This window comes from Ambystoma mexicanum, chromosome 4q (genome assembly GCF_040938575.1).
Source record: "Ambystoma mexicanum isolate Mex_15411 chromosome 4q, UKY_AmexF1_1, whole genome shotgun sequence".
NCBI lineage: Eukaryota > Metazoa > Chordata > Amphibia > Caudata > Ambystomatidae > Ambystoma > Ambystoma mexicanum.
In genome coordinates this window covers 195,550,594-195,569,016 of record NC_090928.1, presented here as the reverse complement: position 1 = coordinate 195,569,016, position 18,423 = coordinate 195,550,594, and the positions used below count along the sequence as shown (strand labels likewise).

The 18,423-nt window shown below is 45.1% G+C and overlaps 1 protein-coding gene across 2 annotated transcripts in view; it reads left to right on the top strand.

Annotated features, from left to right (window-relative positions):
- Positions 1-18,423, top strand: part of SNX9 (sorting nexin 9) — a 1,580,311-nt gene that overhangs the window by 1,441,159 nt on the left and 120,729 nt on the right. For both annotated transcript variants that reach the window (XM_069607724.1, XM_069607723.1), the window contains one exon: positions 1,327-1,441. In XM_069607724.1, coding sequence (XP_069463825.1) covers positions 1,327-1,441 — 115 coding nt within the window. The remainder of the gene's footprint in view (positions 1-1,326; positions 1,442-18,423) is intronic.

Here is an 18,423-nt window from a genome sequence, read left to right as displayed (position 1 = left end):
GATGCATCAGTTTTCGTTGAAAACGTTTTGATGCATTCCATTTTCGATGGAATGCATTCAATGCAAATACCCTTAAACCGGTCTCAGAGTGTCAGAGTCCACCAGAAGGTTGGCCGCCAGCTCGGCTCTAAAATACGAAGTGCCTTTTCAGGATATTTGCCAGGCAGCTACATGAGCTTCCTTGCACACGTTTTTTAAGCATTACTGCTTGGATTCTATGTCTGGTCAGGACACTTGTTTTGGCAGAGCTGTCCGTCAGAGTTTTCTGGTTTAGGTGGTGTCCTTGCTACCCTCTCCTCCAGGTCTTCGTACTGCTTTTGGAGTCCATCATAAATGAGGAATCTCTGGGAAGAAGGATTCCATTAGAAGAACAAATTACTTACCTCTCACGTAGAGGCTTTGGGCTGAACTGATGCAGAGATGTGTTTTGCCCCGTGGCGACAGAAGAAAAGTTTCCAAAGAGCATCTGGCACTGGGAGATGGATATCATAGATGAGGAATCTGTGGGAGGAACGTCCATCAGAAAGAAGATTACCGAGAGGTAAGTAATTTGTTCTTTCCATGAATATGATGCAAGACATACCAGGGAAGTTTGCTTTGCTCCAAATTGTTTAGGATATTGCGCCCCTTCAAAGATCTATTACCAATTAATGACTCATAACCAGGCATGAGGGGCTTTGTCATCCATGCCTTATTCCATTTGGGAGATGCTAGTCCAGTCTGGCTTTCTTATTTGCATATTGGGGCATGTCCTAAATTTCCATATTATACATCAAGGAGGATGAATCACAGAATGGAAAAAAGGAGACTACATTAGCATATACACAGTGAAATGGTGCATGTTGGCACGTAGGGCTCTGGGCACCCAAAATAAGTACGGTCTTTCTACACTTCACCCTCTCAAGGAAGGAGCAAAACCTTTCTTTTGGGTGCTGGTGGCCAAGAATAGTTATACTAGATTGTTGCTCAACACCCTTGGGTCAAGGAAATTAAGATCTGGATTTATATTTAGAAATGCATATGAAGATCTGCATTATTGTACTATTATGATTCTGGTTTAGTGCTTGTACCTTCCCCACGACCTCAAATTATTCCACTAACAACACATTTTAAAAAGACATTGCATTAATGTAAATCTTGAAATGGTTTCTTCCTAGTAGGAGGAAAATGCTAATGAAATTTGGTTAATGGATTTGTTTAGCTTTCAACAGTCATGTATTTTCATATTACTTCAAATTCGCAGTCTTCAGATTTCAGAGGAGGGTTTGCTACTTTCTGAAGTTCTTTCGAATGTCGTCCATAGAAATATTGCATTTCTCTTTTCAGGGTGCAATAGAAAAAGTGAAGGAAAGTGATAAATTAGTTGCTACAAGTAAAATAACGCCGCAGGACAAGGTCAACATGGTGAAGCGTGTTGGAACGATGTCCTACGCACTGCAAGGTTAGTCAAGCCATATGGAGATGACTATGCTTTAAAACTTGAATTAGGGGATTGTAGTGCAGTAGATGTGTTTGAAAGAAATGTTAAAATCTCCTTCTTTTACATTTGAAGGGCCATAGGGTTTGATTGCTGTAACATGTCTATTGCATCATTTTATTGCATCATTTTAATTCAGTATTTACTTTCATGGTATCACTGTGCCCCCTTCGAGCTAAACTATAAAGCCTGTAAAGCTTAATAAATTGGATACTAGTTTTGTGCAGTGCACACAGTTAACCAAGTGTTGGCATTTGGTGGTTTGGCCCATGTCCCCCTTTGCAAGTAATACATGAGAACCATTCCAGACATTTTCCCTATTCAGAACGTTTTCATCATTTTATTTCTTTTGCTCTCTGCATGATTTTCCTGTGTCATTGGATTATTTCAATTTTGTGGATGAACTTTAAGTTTTACCTCTTTAGATCTTCATTTTGTGCCTTTGAAGATTGATGAAATAAATGTGTTAATTGGAGGGATGTTTTGCTTCAGCAGATCCTGTGCCCACAAATATTTGGAAATCAAGGGGGATTTGTTTATACTGTCAATATGTGCAGCATCTATTGAATTTTAATGCCAATGGATAGTCCTGGGCTACAGCTGTCTGAAAGGGTGTCAGCATTTTTGCACATTGTACAGCATGACGAAGTTCACCTTTCTGCATCCGAGGGCCAGCTCTTTCTCTTTCCACTACTTGCATCAACCTGATCTCCATTTCTCTGACTGGGTTAGTAGTGCAAAGTGAATGGGCAGCGCTATCATTATCGTGGGGAGATGAGAATATTCGTTTATTTTAGCTTGGACCTTTATTGCATCATAGAATTTCTTTTCTACATGACGGTAGGTGGGCAGAGTTGCACATTTACTGCGATTGTCTCATATGGTGGAATCCTAGATATCTGACAGGCGGACTGACTTATTGGAAAAGGATTTTATTCAATCAAATAGATTTCAGCAATCAGTAATTATTTTAAAAGGAATATTCTTATAGTTTTGGAGCAGTGTGCAACCGGCTACAGAAGTGGATGAAAGTACTTCAGAAAACACCATGAAGCCATGTTTGACTTGAATTATGTTTTCACAAATGCATCTCCAAATTAATTTCCTAAGGAAGCTTCAAAAACAGACTGGGAGTCCAAATGGATGGACAATGTGCTAAAAATGGATTTCTTTAAGGTCCATTTAAGTTCCGGTTAAATGCCACTATCAGCAATGACAAGTATCTCCATATGATTTAGTATATGACTTTGAGACCAGTTGTTTTTTTTGTTGCAACTACCACACCCACAGACTAATGGAGAGCAGAGGTAGGGTTCTACACGCCACGCTGCATACTGGTTTCTTGGGTGTGTGAAGTTTGACATATGTGCCATAGACTTGACCTTTTCAGGAAGAGGTGTAGAGCCCTTTCCTGGGGGTCGGGAGGAATGTGATGAGGTTGATCCAGAGCCAACATTAGGACTGAGCACAAACTCGGCAAGGCACGCCCTAAACCCTATTTTCCATTGTGCCTATATGCATCTGTGTTGAACCAGGTCTCCTACCATGCCCCTTGCCAACAATGTTTGGCATTATCTTTCTTCCTGGTGCAGATCCACTGTGACAGCAGAGTATCAGACTGTCTGAGCAGCTGTAACATCACTGAAGTCTGAAGAGAACCTCCAGTCCTGTGAGAGACTTGTCATGCCAACCGGAACCAGTGTGGAGCATCTCAAAGATCAGGGAAGGGTGAGAATAGCCCCAAGTGGAAGCCACAAGCGTATGCGGCAATCAATGGATGGCATGGGACCGGTTAGACGCACCTGCCAGAGGCAAAAACAGAGACTTGTCAACAACATTTTGGACATGTTCCCCATAGTATGAACGTTTACCAGAGACTCGGTACACCACCAGTACACAGTGAGTGCCTGCAGATCCAATAGGATTTATGCCCCTTTTGAAAGATTGTCTTTACACATCCAAGTCCAAGGTGGGGTGAAGGACTAAGATTGGCTAGGGGAAGAGAATCAATCCCTGAGAAGGGAAGTTTCATTTATTCATTTAGACATTTGTAAATCGCCTTTCACCATAATTGTGGTCCCTAAGCACTGTTTGCTGAAAGCCCTTGGAGGGACCGGAGCCCGAATTTGATGGGAAAATTAGGTTACTTAACTTAAGGGAAGAAAGGAAATGGGAAGTTACCAGGTGAGGTCAGCAGTGGATATGAAAGACCAAAAGACCAGCAGCAGAAAGGAAGTAGCAGCAGATTGTTGAAGAAACCGTTGGAAAAGGTGAGGTATTGGTTCATGAGTATGAGTGGGAGGGGTGTATGTGTGTGTGAGATGAGTCTGTAGTGAGGATAGAGTAAGAACTGATTGTGATAATACTAGTGTTGGGTGAAAGGAGGGTGCTTGTGTAGTAGGGCTGGGCGGAGAGTAGTAGAAGTGTTAGGATAGTGGTCGGAGGAGAGCGTTAGTGGCAGGAGGAGAGTGGGAGGGTAAAGGGGAAGGAAAAGAAGTAAGGAGAGCGGTAACCTCAAAGGGTGGAGGCAAGAGACTGAAGGAGTAAAACCCGAGAGGGAAAGCAGTCTGGTGGGGAGAAGGAGCAGGTAGAGTGGAAGGGAAAGGCGAGATTACGTATGAGTGGAATAGACTATTCCTACCGAGCAACCACAGTTATTGCTCCAGATTCCCATTAGAAAAATATCCCATGTCGAGAGTAGGGAAAGTTAGGATGTCCCTGAGGAACTCAATCTGCATTTAGGGAAATGCCTCATTGTTAGCAAAAGAACAAGAACTTAGACGGCACATGTTCAGTAGCATTAACCCAGAGTTACTTACACCTTGGTTAGGGTAGGGATCCAATAGGAGATGAGGGGTCCGGCACTAGGCCCCACTAATAAATCATTACAAATTCTTGTACTGGCCTTGAGACTCAAAGTGGTTTCTATGACACATAAAGCATCTCTCTGAAGAGTTTCTTGACATCATCATTCAGACATCTCCCCACAATACTTAGATGCCCTACAGAACAGGTGGTTATATTTTTCAACTGGTTTGATTATGATGTTGACCCGCTCTACAAACAAGACATTCTGTTCTAGTTTCTCCTCGTCTAGGAAGGATCTTGCTATTAAAATGAAGGGATACTTGGCATGTTACCAGGTCGTACTATGATTAATTCCGCCACCACTTGATACCACTGAAGGGAAGGCATTTATTTATTTATTACTAACGCACTATAGCCCGCAGGCATTGGGGTACACATTCACACAAGGACGTTATTGGAGACAGGACAACGAAGAGTCGAGAGCTAGAGAAATATGTAATCAAACCGTAAAGTTTTCACCTTTTTCCTGAATACTGAGATTTTCTCTTCCTTACAGAGACCCCAAGGATCCAGCTAATTTAAGACTGATTATAAATACGCCTTTTTTACTAAAATTCCTAGATAAAGTGTCAGCTTTACAATTACAGACTAATTTTGAGTCATCTATCTTACACTTAAAACAGTCGCACTTTAGGAGTAATCACGGGACAGAAAGTGCCCCGATTAACTTACAAACCAAAATGATGGAAAGGCTGGACGAAAGTAAAACTGGGCTGTTGATCCGTTCGGATCTCTCAGCCGCTTTCGATTTGCTAGACCACTCCCACCTGCTTAAAAGGCTAGCAGCTACCGGGAACTGCTCTAACGATACCATTGAATGGATAAACTCCTTTCTGAGCGAAAGGAACTCCAAAACTTGTTGGGGAAAGGCCTGCTCTAAATCAGCCCCAATCAAATATGGAGTCCCTCTATGCTCTCCCTGAGGAGAATACTCTCCTCAGGGAGAGCATTCCATGCCTTAGCAGCTCTAATGGTGAATTATTTGCCATTTCCTCTCATTCTCTTCACAGAGGGGACTGCAATGAGGTGCGCTGTACTAGAACGCAGTGTTCTGCTGGGTCAGTGTTGTGTCAGTCATTGTTTGAAGTATTCAGGGGCATTGCCATATAGACATTTATGGGTCAGAGAGAGGATTTCATATTGGACCCTCTTTTCTACAGGCAGCCAGTGAAGGTTCCTTCGGTGGCTGGTAACCTGTTCTTTCCTGGAGATATTGCATATTACTCTAACAGCATCATTTTGGATAATCTAGAGTTTATGCACATTCTCCTTACTATCTCCACTGAGAAGAGCATTGCAATAGTCCAGGCGAGACATGATGATGGCTCTGACTAAAGTTTTGCAATTCTTGCGCAAGACCAGTGGGTTTATTTAGCGCAACACTTTAAGGTGGTAATGAGAGTTTTTAAAAACATTATTGACATGCGCCTCGAAGTTAAATGATGCTTCCAACACTGTGCCGAGTGTCTTCACTCTTTCCACCACTGGAATTAAGGCAGTTGTCCACTTCAAAACTTAAGTAGGCCTGACTAAGTTAGTCCTTTGCTTGTTTTGTGCCAAAAATCATGATTGGTTTTTGAGCCGTTAAGGCACATCAAATTTTAACCGTCCACTCCCTAATGGATGCATAGATGGAATTAAAATTGTCAGAGTCTGTAGTATAGTCTCCATAAAAGTCTTATATTAGTTGGAAATCATCGGCATAGTTGATAAAATGTAGGTCCTTTGTTTCCAATTGTTCACATAAATGCTTTATGTATATGTTGGAACAAAGCTGGCGAGACCAATGCCCCTTGAGGGACTCCATATTTGATTGGGGCTGATTTAGAGCAGGCCTTTCCCCAACAAGTTTTGGAGTTCCTTTCGCTCAGAAAGGAGTTTATCCATTTAATGGTATCGTTAGAGCAGTTCCCGGTAGCTGCTAGCCTTTTAAGCTGGTGGGAGTGGTCTAGCAAATCGAAAGCAGCTGAGAGATCCGAACGGATCAACAGCCCAGTTTTGCTTTCGTCCAGCCTTTCCAACATTTGGGTTTGTAAGTTAATCGGGGCACTTTCTGTCCCGTGATTACTCCTAAAGTGCGACTGTTTTAAGTGTAAGATAGATGACTCAAAATTAGTCTGTAATTGTAAAGCTGACACTTTATCTAGGATTTTTAGTAGAAAGGGCGTATTTATAATCAGTCTTAAATTAGCTGGGTCCTTGGGGTTACGTCCAGGTTTCTTTACAAAAGAGAGCTACTGCAACTTCCTTAATGGCTGTTGGTACATTTCTATGTGCAAAGGAGGCATTGACAAACCTTGTCAGTATTGGTGCAAGGATTTTTATGTTGGTTAGTATGATCTTAGTTGGTATTATGTCTCCTGGGCAGGAAATGTGCCTTAAGTTAGACAGGATTTTCTCCATTTCTTCAATAGTGATGGCTTTATAAGAAAACCCTGGGAGGAGTGCCTTTCCATTTCTTTTGTTATCAGGTGTTTGCGTGAGGAGATTTTACAAAATTGTTCTGCCAGTTTTGGATCTTTTTCACCTCCTGACCCCCTCCCTAGCACCCCCCAACCCCTCCCCAGCACTGCAACTTCCTTAATGGCTGTGAGTACATTTCTCTGTGCAAAGGAGGCATTGACAAACCTTTGTAGTATTGGTGCAAAGATTTTTATGTTGGTTAGTATGATCTTAGTTGGTATTATGTCTCCTGGGCAGGAAATGTGCCTTAAGTTAGATAGGATTTTCTCCATTTCTTCAATAGTGATGGCTTTATAAGAAAACCCTGGGAGGAGTGCCTTTCCATTTCTTTTGTTGTCAGGTTTTTGCGTGGGGAGATTTTACAAAATTGTTCTTCCAGTTTTGGATCTTTTTCACCTCCTGACCCCCTCCCCAGCAGCCCCCCACCCCTCCCCAGAAACCCCCTGCCCCTCCCCAGGACCTCCCCTCCCCCGAGGCCCCACTTTTGCCACCAGTCGCTCTCACAGATACGGACACCGACGACTATTCGATGGACAGTTCTCCACACACTCGCTCTACAGACAAGTTTTGAGGATCTGGTGCCAGGTGATGGTGAGCCAGCAGAACTACCTCTAAGAGATTCGCCTCATCATGAGATTGGCTCCTTTTGTGCTCCCATGTCATGAGCAGCAAAGCTCTTTGATATCCTTCCAGAGGAGCAGAAAAGGAGAGATTCCTTTATCAAAGGCAGGAATTAGCCAGAAGGTTAGTAGTAGCCATTCCAGTGCTAGACAATATTTGGGAAGCCTGCCAAAGTGAAGACTCGGAAGTCCAGTCCAAAGTTGTTGATATGCCCTTTGACAGCATCAACCTATTTGGAAAAAAGGTTGAGACCCTGCAGGCTATCAAGGCGGACACTGCGGTAGCTCGTTCGTTGGGTACTCTGCAACAGCTTCACCAGTCGTTTCGCTCAGGAAAATCAAGGTTTTCAAGGACTTCAAGGTATTATAGATCCTCCCACCGTCCGCAGACGTCCCACACCGGCACCACCCAAGAAGTTTCAAAGGGATGATCACAGTGTTTTATTGAGGCAGCCAGTGATAACGCAGAGATTCCTCCACAAGTCAAGTGCCAAAGCAGGCCTGACCAGGGCCCTACCCTGACAACCCCCCTCCACTTCAGCACCCCAGTAGGGGTGCAGCTTGCCAGCTTTGTCACACAGTGGAAATCCATCACCACCGACAAATGGGTGCTACCCATCATTTAAGAGGGCCATACCCTGGAATTCCTTGACCCAGTCACCTCCAATCTTTCCATCCCAAAGGCAGAAAAACGCCTATACCTGTAACTCCGCATTATCTGGAACCAGGAGCTCAATATAGTAGTGGTGGCTTGACACGTCGTGATGCAATTTAGGCTTTCTGACAATATACCCCTCAAGTTCACATAAGGACAGTTTGAGGTGAGTACTGCCCGAAATAAGGTACACCCTGGTACTTCAACAGCTGGCTGCAAGAAAATTAATCAGGCATTGACAAGAAGCTAAATGCAATGAGAACTCCAAAGCAAGATACTGAACTGATACAAACAAGAAAATCAGACTGGGACCGAATGTTCCAAGTTAGATCAGTGAGTACCCGGAAAGCAAAAAGGGACTATTACCAAGAGCACAAGAAATAATTAGGAAAGCAGAAATAAGTGTCTTGGGTTTACCAAATGAGTGTCCTGGATCCAAATGAGTGTCCTGGATAGTCGCTGCAGAAAATGTGGGAAATGAGTTGGTAGTCTGGGAAACACAATGTCTTTGGTTTTCCTATACCCGCCGGCACAAGGACGCCTAAACAGTTAATTGATCCTGGCGCCGTTGCGCTGATGTTCCTTAAATCCTGCGCCGATGCGTCAATGTCTTTTGGTCCCTTGCGTGGTAACCCTGAATGTCCAAAAAAGTCTTTTGACAGTTCCAGAAAGAAGATTAAACACAGGTAAGACTTGTGGGTTGAAGAAGTTGCAATCCGTGGACGTTCCAGTTTTGGTTAGAGCAGGTAAGACTTGGAGATTTAAACAAATGCAGTCCGTGGCCGTTCCGGGTCGAGTATGAACAGGTAAGACTTGAGGATTCAGACGAATGCAGTCCGTTGCCGTTCCGGGTCAGGTAAGAACAGGTAATACTTGAGGATTCAGACAAATGCAGTTTGTGGTCGTTCCGGGTCGGGTACAAGCAGGCAAGACTTGGTAGCAATGACAAGGAGGAGGTAATGCAGGTAACAAGACAGGGCCGGGGATACAAGAAGCCAAGAAAACAAGATACGAGGTAAGGAGCTTTAGGAATTTAGACAAATTCAGAACCACTGCCGTGCGCGGAGGCACAGCTTAAATACAGGTCACCTGACCTTACGCACGGGACGGCACCGTAGACCTGAGCGTCTATGCGAATACCATGGCCGCCAGCGTTTCCACAGTAACCCATAGCGTTCTGCAAAAGGACGTGCAAAAAACAAGGGAGAAAGGGTCTGAGTCATAGCAGACCCTCTCAATTTGGACCCAAAAACGTTTGATCCCGTGAGTTTACTAGACAGTTGGTTATTACGTGAACTCCTCCTCTAATTATCCGATGGGGCATATAATGGAAACCTGACACGCAGGAGCGCCCTGAACTGGAATAGGTGTACCCAAGTTTCCTCTGAATGGGTTATCAGATATGTTCTGCAATGTTAAACAATGGCTTAGCATTCCTAGAATAACCTTTTGTATCCAGCAATTTTCCACAATACATAACGTTACATCTAGGTAAAAATCCTTCTTCAATAGCTAGAACGCTCACCTGTATAATTGGTTTTGTGAGCTATCCATCCTGCTCAGACGCAGGGGCGCAAGTCCTGAAAGAATGAAGATACTCGACTGTAGGGAGCTTTTGGAATTGTAATGGGAAAAAATGGAATGAGGAGTGCTAATTTCAGTAGAGTGGATGAAGTGTGGCTAAATGTGATAATGAGCAGGTTACTAATATGACAAGAATTTCAGAGTAAATTGGAAATGAAGGAAAACCGGGCCTGAGAAATATTCCTGACTGGAATAATGAAACCCTTCTCTCTATAACCGTATCCCTAGGCTACTTAAATAAGATGCGGAGTGAAAATGTGGCATAAAACATCTGCCCAACAATAATTAATGTAACCAACCAGAGAAGCAGTTAACGTGAATGAGTTCTGACCTAATTGTAATATAATGCGGAGTGAGAATGTGGCATAATAACATCAGCCCAACAACACTAGTGTAACCTACTAGAAAGGCATTTCATATGAATGAGTTCTAACCTAATTGTGAAACTACGGAAAAACCGTCATAAGACCAAAGCTATGAACGTACAAGGCAACACGTAACGTTCTTTCTTAAATTACTAAACATTAATGAAAAAATCAAGTGTTCCCAATAGTACTTGCGTGCAACTCCGGAAAAAACTTACGCTGGACAGCCGAAGACAGCTGAGGAGAAAATGCCTCAGAACGTGTGAATGGAATAACACTGAGGTAATTTCTATAGAATAACGGAGGAAACTGGGGAACTATGGAGTGCGGAGGAAAAGAAATAACGGGCAACAATTACTAAGGGAAAACTAAGTGAAAGTAATTAATAGCTATGAACTAAGATCTGAGGAGAACTGTAGCGTTGCGGTACGTGTTACACTGCAGAGGCAGTAAGGAACGCGAAGCGCAGTTTGCCAGGGGGCGGGGCTGATAAGGAGGCTTTCAAAGAATGCCTAGACCAGCAAGGTTATTCCCAGGCACAAAGCGGGCAGCCATGTTAGTAACCCAAGAAGTAGCCAATCCTAATGGAAAGCCTGACTCTAACTATGTCGTGCAGCTAACCAGGAATGGCAGGCTAAGGACAACCCCCTTAAAGTGTTCTTTTTGGAATTGGATTTTGCCATCATGACAATACCTGCTGCTGCAAGAGGTACAGTCCCACCTAATAAAAGGAGGCCACCAAGGTTGCACCAGCGCACCTGCGCGACAACCAAGTGTACTCCAGATACTTTCTGGTGAAGAAAAAATCAGGATGGTGGAGACCCATACAAGACCTCAGAAAGCTCAGCAAATTCAAACGTTTTGCATGTTCTCAGGGGGGGGGGGGATAGCTCACGGGCAAAGTGCTCGCCTTGGAAGCAAGACGACACAGAGCAACACAGGTTCGATCCCCGGGTCCGCGCTTAGAAACCTCTGGGTATTAAACGCATTGTAAATAACCTATTCTATCCTATCATATTATATGGTGACGCTGCAACACATCCTGGACCAGCTGAAAGAAGGGGATTTTCTATCCTCTCTAGATCGAGAGAATGCATACTTCCATATCCCCATTAATTGGCAGCTCAGGCGTTTCCTCCAAATCAAGGTCGCAGGAAAACACCATCAATTCAAGGGCCTGCCCTTGGGGATGAAAGATTGGTGCGCACCCCATCACTTCCATTAGCGGCGCAAAACATCAAGTATCCTGTGTCTAACATCACTGTAGTTCTCAGTGAACTTTGCAAAGTCCAGCTTAATCCTGCTCAGAACTTGCTGTTCTTCGGCTCACGTCTCAACACTGTTGCTTGTGTCACCACGCCTTGGGAGGAGAGGTACGGTCTCTCAAATCCCCCCCAGGAAGGATGTTCTTGTGCATGGGATTGGTTGATTACTGTGTTGCACATTTGCTTTTTGGAGAATTGGTTGCAATTTGTTTTACTGCATTTTGCTGCATATATATGTGGGAGGTGGGTTTATGGATAAAAAATACATTTGACCAATTCTCCAACGAGCAAATTTTTTACAGCAAATCAACCTAAACCCTTGTGCATCACATTGCTCCCACACTGCAGTTCCGAATGAGACCACTTCAGAAGTTCTTGAATTCCCGTTGGCAACTGTGAAGGCATCATGAAGCAAGACACAGACAACAGACGTGAAGTTCAAACAAAAGATATGTATTAACTTAAATAGGATGGTTGAAGGCCTAATTTGCCCTATACTGAGGTGCGATTTCCTTACCTGAACAAAACTAAGGAAAGTCTGAATCAAAGAGTTCAACTTAAACGTCTGTCTGTTTCCAAAACCTATTCTTGCCCTCACAATTAACTCTAACCAATGTGTAGGGATGTTACTAACAAAATAAACAGTCTTCAACTCAAAGTCTGAGCTGGTTCCAGCTCTCACCTAGCTTTCAGCTTCCCTCCCCCCAGTGCAAGAAAGTTCCACAAAAATCCTTAAGATTCCCTTCTTCACATTCAAGGCAACACAGTTCCAAATAATCCTTGGGGTTCCCTTCCCCAAGTTCCAAACATCACAGTTCACAAAGTAAAGGGGTCTTCAGACTTGGCCCTCAAGACAATGTACAGTTCATCAAGTCTCTGGGTACCCTTCCCCAACATTTCAATTCCGCTAGATTTAATTTAGTCTTTCAATAAGTACAACAAAACTCGGGGTCAACTTGATTCTCCTTCTGGTTGGCTACACCAGTGTATTCACAATATTTCTCCTTGGTTTGTTTCACAACTCATTCAGGGCTCGCTGGTCTAGGCACAGTTGTCAGACCACAAGATCCACCCATCACAGGTCGTGCAACCAGTATCCCTAGGTTCTGGTCCACACAGGTTCTTCAGCTCTTGCCCCCAAGTACCAAGTCACTTTCACTTATTTCTGCTTTGTTGGCCTCTTGGTTTTATGGGCAAGTTGACACGTCTTTGGCTTCTCCTTGTTAACCTCTTGATTCTGCCACTGTGTCACACACCTTTTTCCAATCTGTGGCCAGTCTGTGGCCTTGCTGCATTGTATTAATTCATAAAAGTTCACTTTGGTGGGGTTTTATTCCTGTTCCACCTTCTGTGGCTCCCTTTCACACCTATGCCCTTTTCTGTAGTTTATTTTCACATGGGCACTTTAATTGTCCTTCAAGGTTTGCTTTGTTCATAAAGTTTTTCCAATTCCGGTCTGTTCGGAGCACCCCAGTGCCCAAGTGTTCCCTTTGACACTCACCGGCTGATAGCAGCTGCTTCCGATGCCCATTGCAGCTTCTCTGTTTGGGAGGCCATTAGACTTTCTGATGCAAGCCCTGCTCGCCTGCCGGACAGTCTTCCCTCAGAGCGGCTTCTTTCAGACGTGGATGACTTCCTTCCTCTCCAGGCTTCTTCCGCAGCTCCTGCTGCTTGTTCGACACACTCGAGACTCCCACACCTGTGCCACAATACTGCCCTCTTGTCTTGGGCCACACAAGTTCATCCCGGTCTCTGCCGGTGACCTGGCTCCTGCTCTGGTCCCACCACGACGGCCTCCATAGATGAGTTCCTCTGCTGGTCTCTCCCATGGAGCCTCCCTATTTCGCCTCTCTCCTTCTCTGACCTGCATTTTATGCACCTGCAACCAGTTAACAGGCTGCAGGTGTGTGTATTCACTTGGGTTTGCCTGACAATGATTAAAGGGTCATGCCGGACTCTTTGCAGGCATCTTCTCAGTGGTAAAAGGAAGGTATAGTGTTTATTACTCTCCTCTTTTTTTCATCCCAGTACTTTTAACTGTCAAAAGTGGGGAAATGATGGGAGCAGTCTTGTAGTAGCCCATAAAGGTAGGGGGAGTGTTAGGTAGATCTTTATTAGGGAAAGGAGGATACCATTTCTCGCCTGAGGGTACCCCACTACCAAACTCGGAGGACTCTCCACCCAGGTGATCCTCCCTCGCTTCTCCACCCTCGAGAGCGATGGCCTTTCTCTGGCCACCTGAGAAGAGGATCCAGGGGGTTTAGGAGTGGGAATAGCCATGAGTTTCTCACACAACAGATATCAGGGTCTTAGGATGACAAGCTTCGACTCACGGCCTCCTTCAGTGGATTGCTTTTCTCCCGCAGATTCCTCATCTGATAGATATTCCTTCCAGCTTCGCTGCTTCGGAAAATCCTCGACAGGGGGCGCAGTGGACCTCGACCCAGCCGTCAAACATCGATCCGTCTTGCTTAGTGTTTGGTTGTCGGCTCCGAACATGACACCAGGCGTTGCATAAGTACCGCGTCAGTACGCCCCGATCTCAGTTCCTTTTTTCTGCATGCTAACACGCTGCTTTAGGAACACGCAGCTAGTCTCTTCAATGTTTTCGTCAGAAAAACGTGATCTTTTTTGAAATTCCTCTATGCATATGTTGGTCGCACAAGTGTCCAGTTTCAAACGGTGTACCGATTGTGGCACCACGATGTCCCTAACCGACCCACACAAGTTGTGTCTCTGGTGCCTCGGCACGGGTCATGGGACTGACGAGTGCCCATCGTGCACCAAGATGCAGCCGAAGTCACTTTGCGACCGAGCGGCTAAGCTTGCTCTGTGTCGACCGCCATCGAAATCTCTGGTGCGGTCGACGGTTGGGTCCTCGGAGGTCAAAACCGAGGGTCATAACCCCGAAAAACACTGGTGGAAGAAGAAAAGTTCTCACTGAAGGAGCCACTCTTCCTCATCTTCGTCACGAAAAAAGAAAGAAAGTCGCCTTCGCCATTGTTGGGACTCTGCATCGTCGACGGAAAGAGGTAAGCAGTCGGCGGGGTCTACCACCCGCCAGGAGTGGGAGGAATTTAAGTCCTCCTTTCTTGAAAGGTTCAAGCAGCATGCTGCAGTCGAGCTTGGGCTCGGGTGGGGTCGACTATTTTGAACACCAGAGTAGACTACAGCAGCTGGCTCGAGGTCTCCATGATGCCAGGGGTCTGGACATGTCACCAGACTTAGAGTTTCAACAGTCTCAGCCTTATCTACACAATGTTTCCAAATGTAGGACTCTGGTGGAAAGGGTCATTGACACCCTGGGTTTACACTCAGCAGTGGCACCCCTCAAGGTTACGACCTCACTGACATCATAGAGAAAGGTATGTCCTCTGACCAACATATGCCCTTGAACCCGGCCATTGCCGATCCACTAACAACTCTATGGCAAACACCATGTTCCATTTCTCCCATCAATTCCATAATTTCAGGGAAGTACAAGCTGTCTAGGGGAGACCCCTTATACCTCTCCTCTCACCCTTCCCCAGAAGGGCTTGTTATGCAAGCTGTTAGTCTTTTATAGACCAGCATCATCTACATCCACTCTACCCCCAGACAGAGAGGCAAAGAAGGTAGATGAGATGGCAAAAAAGGCATTCATGTCAGGGTGCATGGCCCTCAAGGCAACCAATGTGGCAAGCAGAAATACTCCTTCGTCCTATGGACGGCAATGGAAAATGCATCCCAGTATGTCCCGTAGGGAGAGATGCGCGAGGGCTTCCTTCCCATCTTCCACCAGCTGTAGGAAGTGGCCAAGCAGTCATTGCGAACGGGCCTGGACATCGCCGACTGTGTGGGCCGGTGCATGGCTTCTACCATAACCTTAAGGAGACAGGCCTATTTAAAGACCTCTGGTTTTTCACCCAAAATGCAAATGAAACTTCGAGGGCGATCTTCTTTTTGACCAAAAAGCAGACGATTCCCTGGAGAAATTCAAGGAATCTAAACTTGCTCTCAAATCCTTGGGCAGAGCCGCGCAGCTGTCCAAACCTGCCTTTAGCTTCGCTTCTAGAGCACAGGGCTACAGGAGATATGCTTCTTATGGCAGAAGAGCGCAGCTCCCACCGGCGAGGCAAGGGCAGAAGCGTTTCTCCCGCTCTGGAGGGGGCAGAGGGGCTTCTTGAGGCCAACAGGCAGCTTTAGCGGCAGGGGCGACCCAGCCTCCAAAGCTGCTTTTTAATTCCCCTCTCAATCGGTGGACGGTTGACGGAGAACTTGCTCAAATGGCGGGGAATGACTTCCAATGCCTAGGCGTTGCAGCTCATTCAATGGGGTTATTGTCTGCCGTTTCTGAGAAAACCACCAGCCAGACAACCCCCACCTCCAATCCAACCTGGACCTCCAGGAAGAACTGAGAGCCTTGTTGCTGAAGGGTGCCGTGGAAGAGGTACCTCCCGAACAGAGAGGATCGTGTTGGTATTCAGTATTTCCTGGTGCCCAAGAAGGGAGTGTCCAGTCCTAACTTTTCTTGTCCGCGGGAGCTGCTGAACCCCACAGATCCCTCCAGACTGTTTGATCAACAACTGTGTAAATTACCAGCTGAAGAACTAACACTCCCAAGGGAAAGGGGATGTGGAGAAAATAAAAAACAGACTCCAACTTCTGAATGGCTACGAATCTGCAGAAGGAAGGAAAAACTTTAATCATAAAACAGCATAACCTTCAAAGTCTACTATCCAAAACTACTTCATAGGATCAGTACCTGTTAACCCTCCATTAACAACTTGGAGGATGTTATTTGCACATGTAAGTAACTTTGGTTATTCTGATGAGTTCCTAGGGTATCCTGCAATTAGACTTTGATTCTTTTGAAGGGAAGTTAAGTTCCAAATTGCAGAAAAACACCTTATCCTCTCAAAAGGTGACTACATGATATTCCAACTCCATCATGTTCCTGTCTTGCGTGTAAATGAAGGCACAGCCAGCAAAACCAATATTTCAACTCATGAATAAACAGATGAACACCTGCAATCAACCCTGGACATAGCGTCTTTCACTTCCCTTTGAAAGTATTGCAGCAGAGGTCCAAATTGCAGAAAAACGCCTTATCCTCTCAAAAGGTGACTACATGACATTCCAACTCCATCATGTTCTTGTCTTGCGTGTAAGTGAAAGCACAGCCAGCAAAACCTAGATCTCAACTCATGAATTAACTGATCAACACCTGGACTCAACCCTGGACATAGCGTCTTTCACTTCCCTTTGAAAGTATTGCAGCAGAGTTCTTAAAGTATCAATTAACCTTGTTGCTCTTGCACTGTCTTTCGTTCTTTTAAAAAAAACATGCAGGTGAGAATGTCTTCTTTCATTTACAGTTTTTTAACCACGCAATTCCACACTGCTGTAAGCCAGCATGACTTCTACTTGCAAGGATTCTTTGCATGCAGCTCACATGTCAGGTTTTGTATTCATTCAACATGTATTTTACAGAATGTCTTTCTAGGTAAGTAGAGTTGATTTCCAGCAAACTAACTCTTGACAATGTCTTTAAGAAGTATAGTTTGCAAAGGTAGCGGGCGCCCCTCTCTCGACAGAACAAGGCCTGATAACCTGTTCAGTGGTTATTAACCACTTGAGAGTTCGCAGCCACTGCTTTTACTCACTGTGCTTTTCACAGATGGGAAATATCCATTTGCATATCAGTCTTTGTCCTGCCCAGGGGCAGTCCAGCACCGAAATGCAATGGCAATTCCAACCTGAACGAGAGTACCACCAGCAACCCCATACACGTGTTTCACCCTTGTTGGGGATCATCAGTGAGGTGAAGCTGATGCCTCTCTAAGCACAGTGAGAGGGAGACCACGTCTGGTTGCCCCCAGGAGACCTAGGGTTACCAATCCCAGGTTCCTTGAAATTTAGTTTGCAAAGGTAGCGGGCGCCCCTCTCTCGACAGAACAAGGCCTGATAACCTGTTCAGTGGTTATTAACCACTTGAGAGTTCGCAGCCACTGCTTTTACTCACTGTGCTTTTCACAGATGGGAAATATCCATTTGCATATCAGTCTTTGTCCTGCCCAGGGGCAGTCCAGCACCGAAATGCAATGGCAATTCCAACCTGAACGAGAGTACCACCAGCAACCCCATACACGTGTTTCACCCTTGTTGGGAATCATCAGTGAGGTGAAGCTGATGCCTCTCTAAGCACAGTGAGAGGGAGACCATCTGTGAAAGGCACAGTGAGTAAAAGCAGTGGCTGCGAACTCTCAAGTGGTTAATAACCACTGAACAGGTTATCGTGTCTGTTCTTGCGAGAGAGGGGCGCCCGCTACCTTTGTAAAACTATTTGTTAAGGAACCTGGGATTGGTAACCCTAGGTCTCCTGGGGTCAACCAGACGTGGTTTCCCTCTCACTGTGCTTAGAGAGGCATCAGCTTCACCTCACTGATGATCCCCAACAAGGGTGAAACACGTGTATGGGGTTGCTGGTGGTACTCTCGTTCAGATTGGAATTGCCATTGTATTTCGGTGCTGGACTGCCCCTGGGCAGGACAAAGACTGATATGCAAATGGATATTTCCCATCTGTGAAAGGCACAGTGAGTAAAAGCAGTGGCTGCGAACTCTCAAGTGGTTAATAACCACTGAACAGGTTATCATGTCTGTTCTTGCGAGAGAGGGGCGCCCGCTACCTTTGTAAAAGTCTTTAAGAAGTAAACTCTCTGCAGCACCCTACATACCTAACTCACTAGATACCTAATGAAGATAAGAAACTTGATGGAAAGTTAATGCTCTTTCCACTTGAAACAAACGCTGCGCTCCCACCAGATTAACAGCATTGCCTGTCCCACGTACTCCTTGATGAACTGGAAAGAAGATTTCAAGGATCTCTCTGCCAAATCTTCTCATAAAACCTTCAAATTGGGCCTAAAACCAGGAAATTAACAAAAGCAGGACCTTCCTGCTAGGGAATGAACAATGAAAGACAGTTAAAATGTAGGTACTGCCCTGAGGCCCTTTGGTCTACCAATCAGTGAGCCGCTTCACTTCCTCCATGATGACTTGGGGAATTCTCACTCTGTAAAAGGGAGGTTAAGTACAACAACCAATTATGAATTCCCTTCTCACAATTAATCAATGTTGCTTGG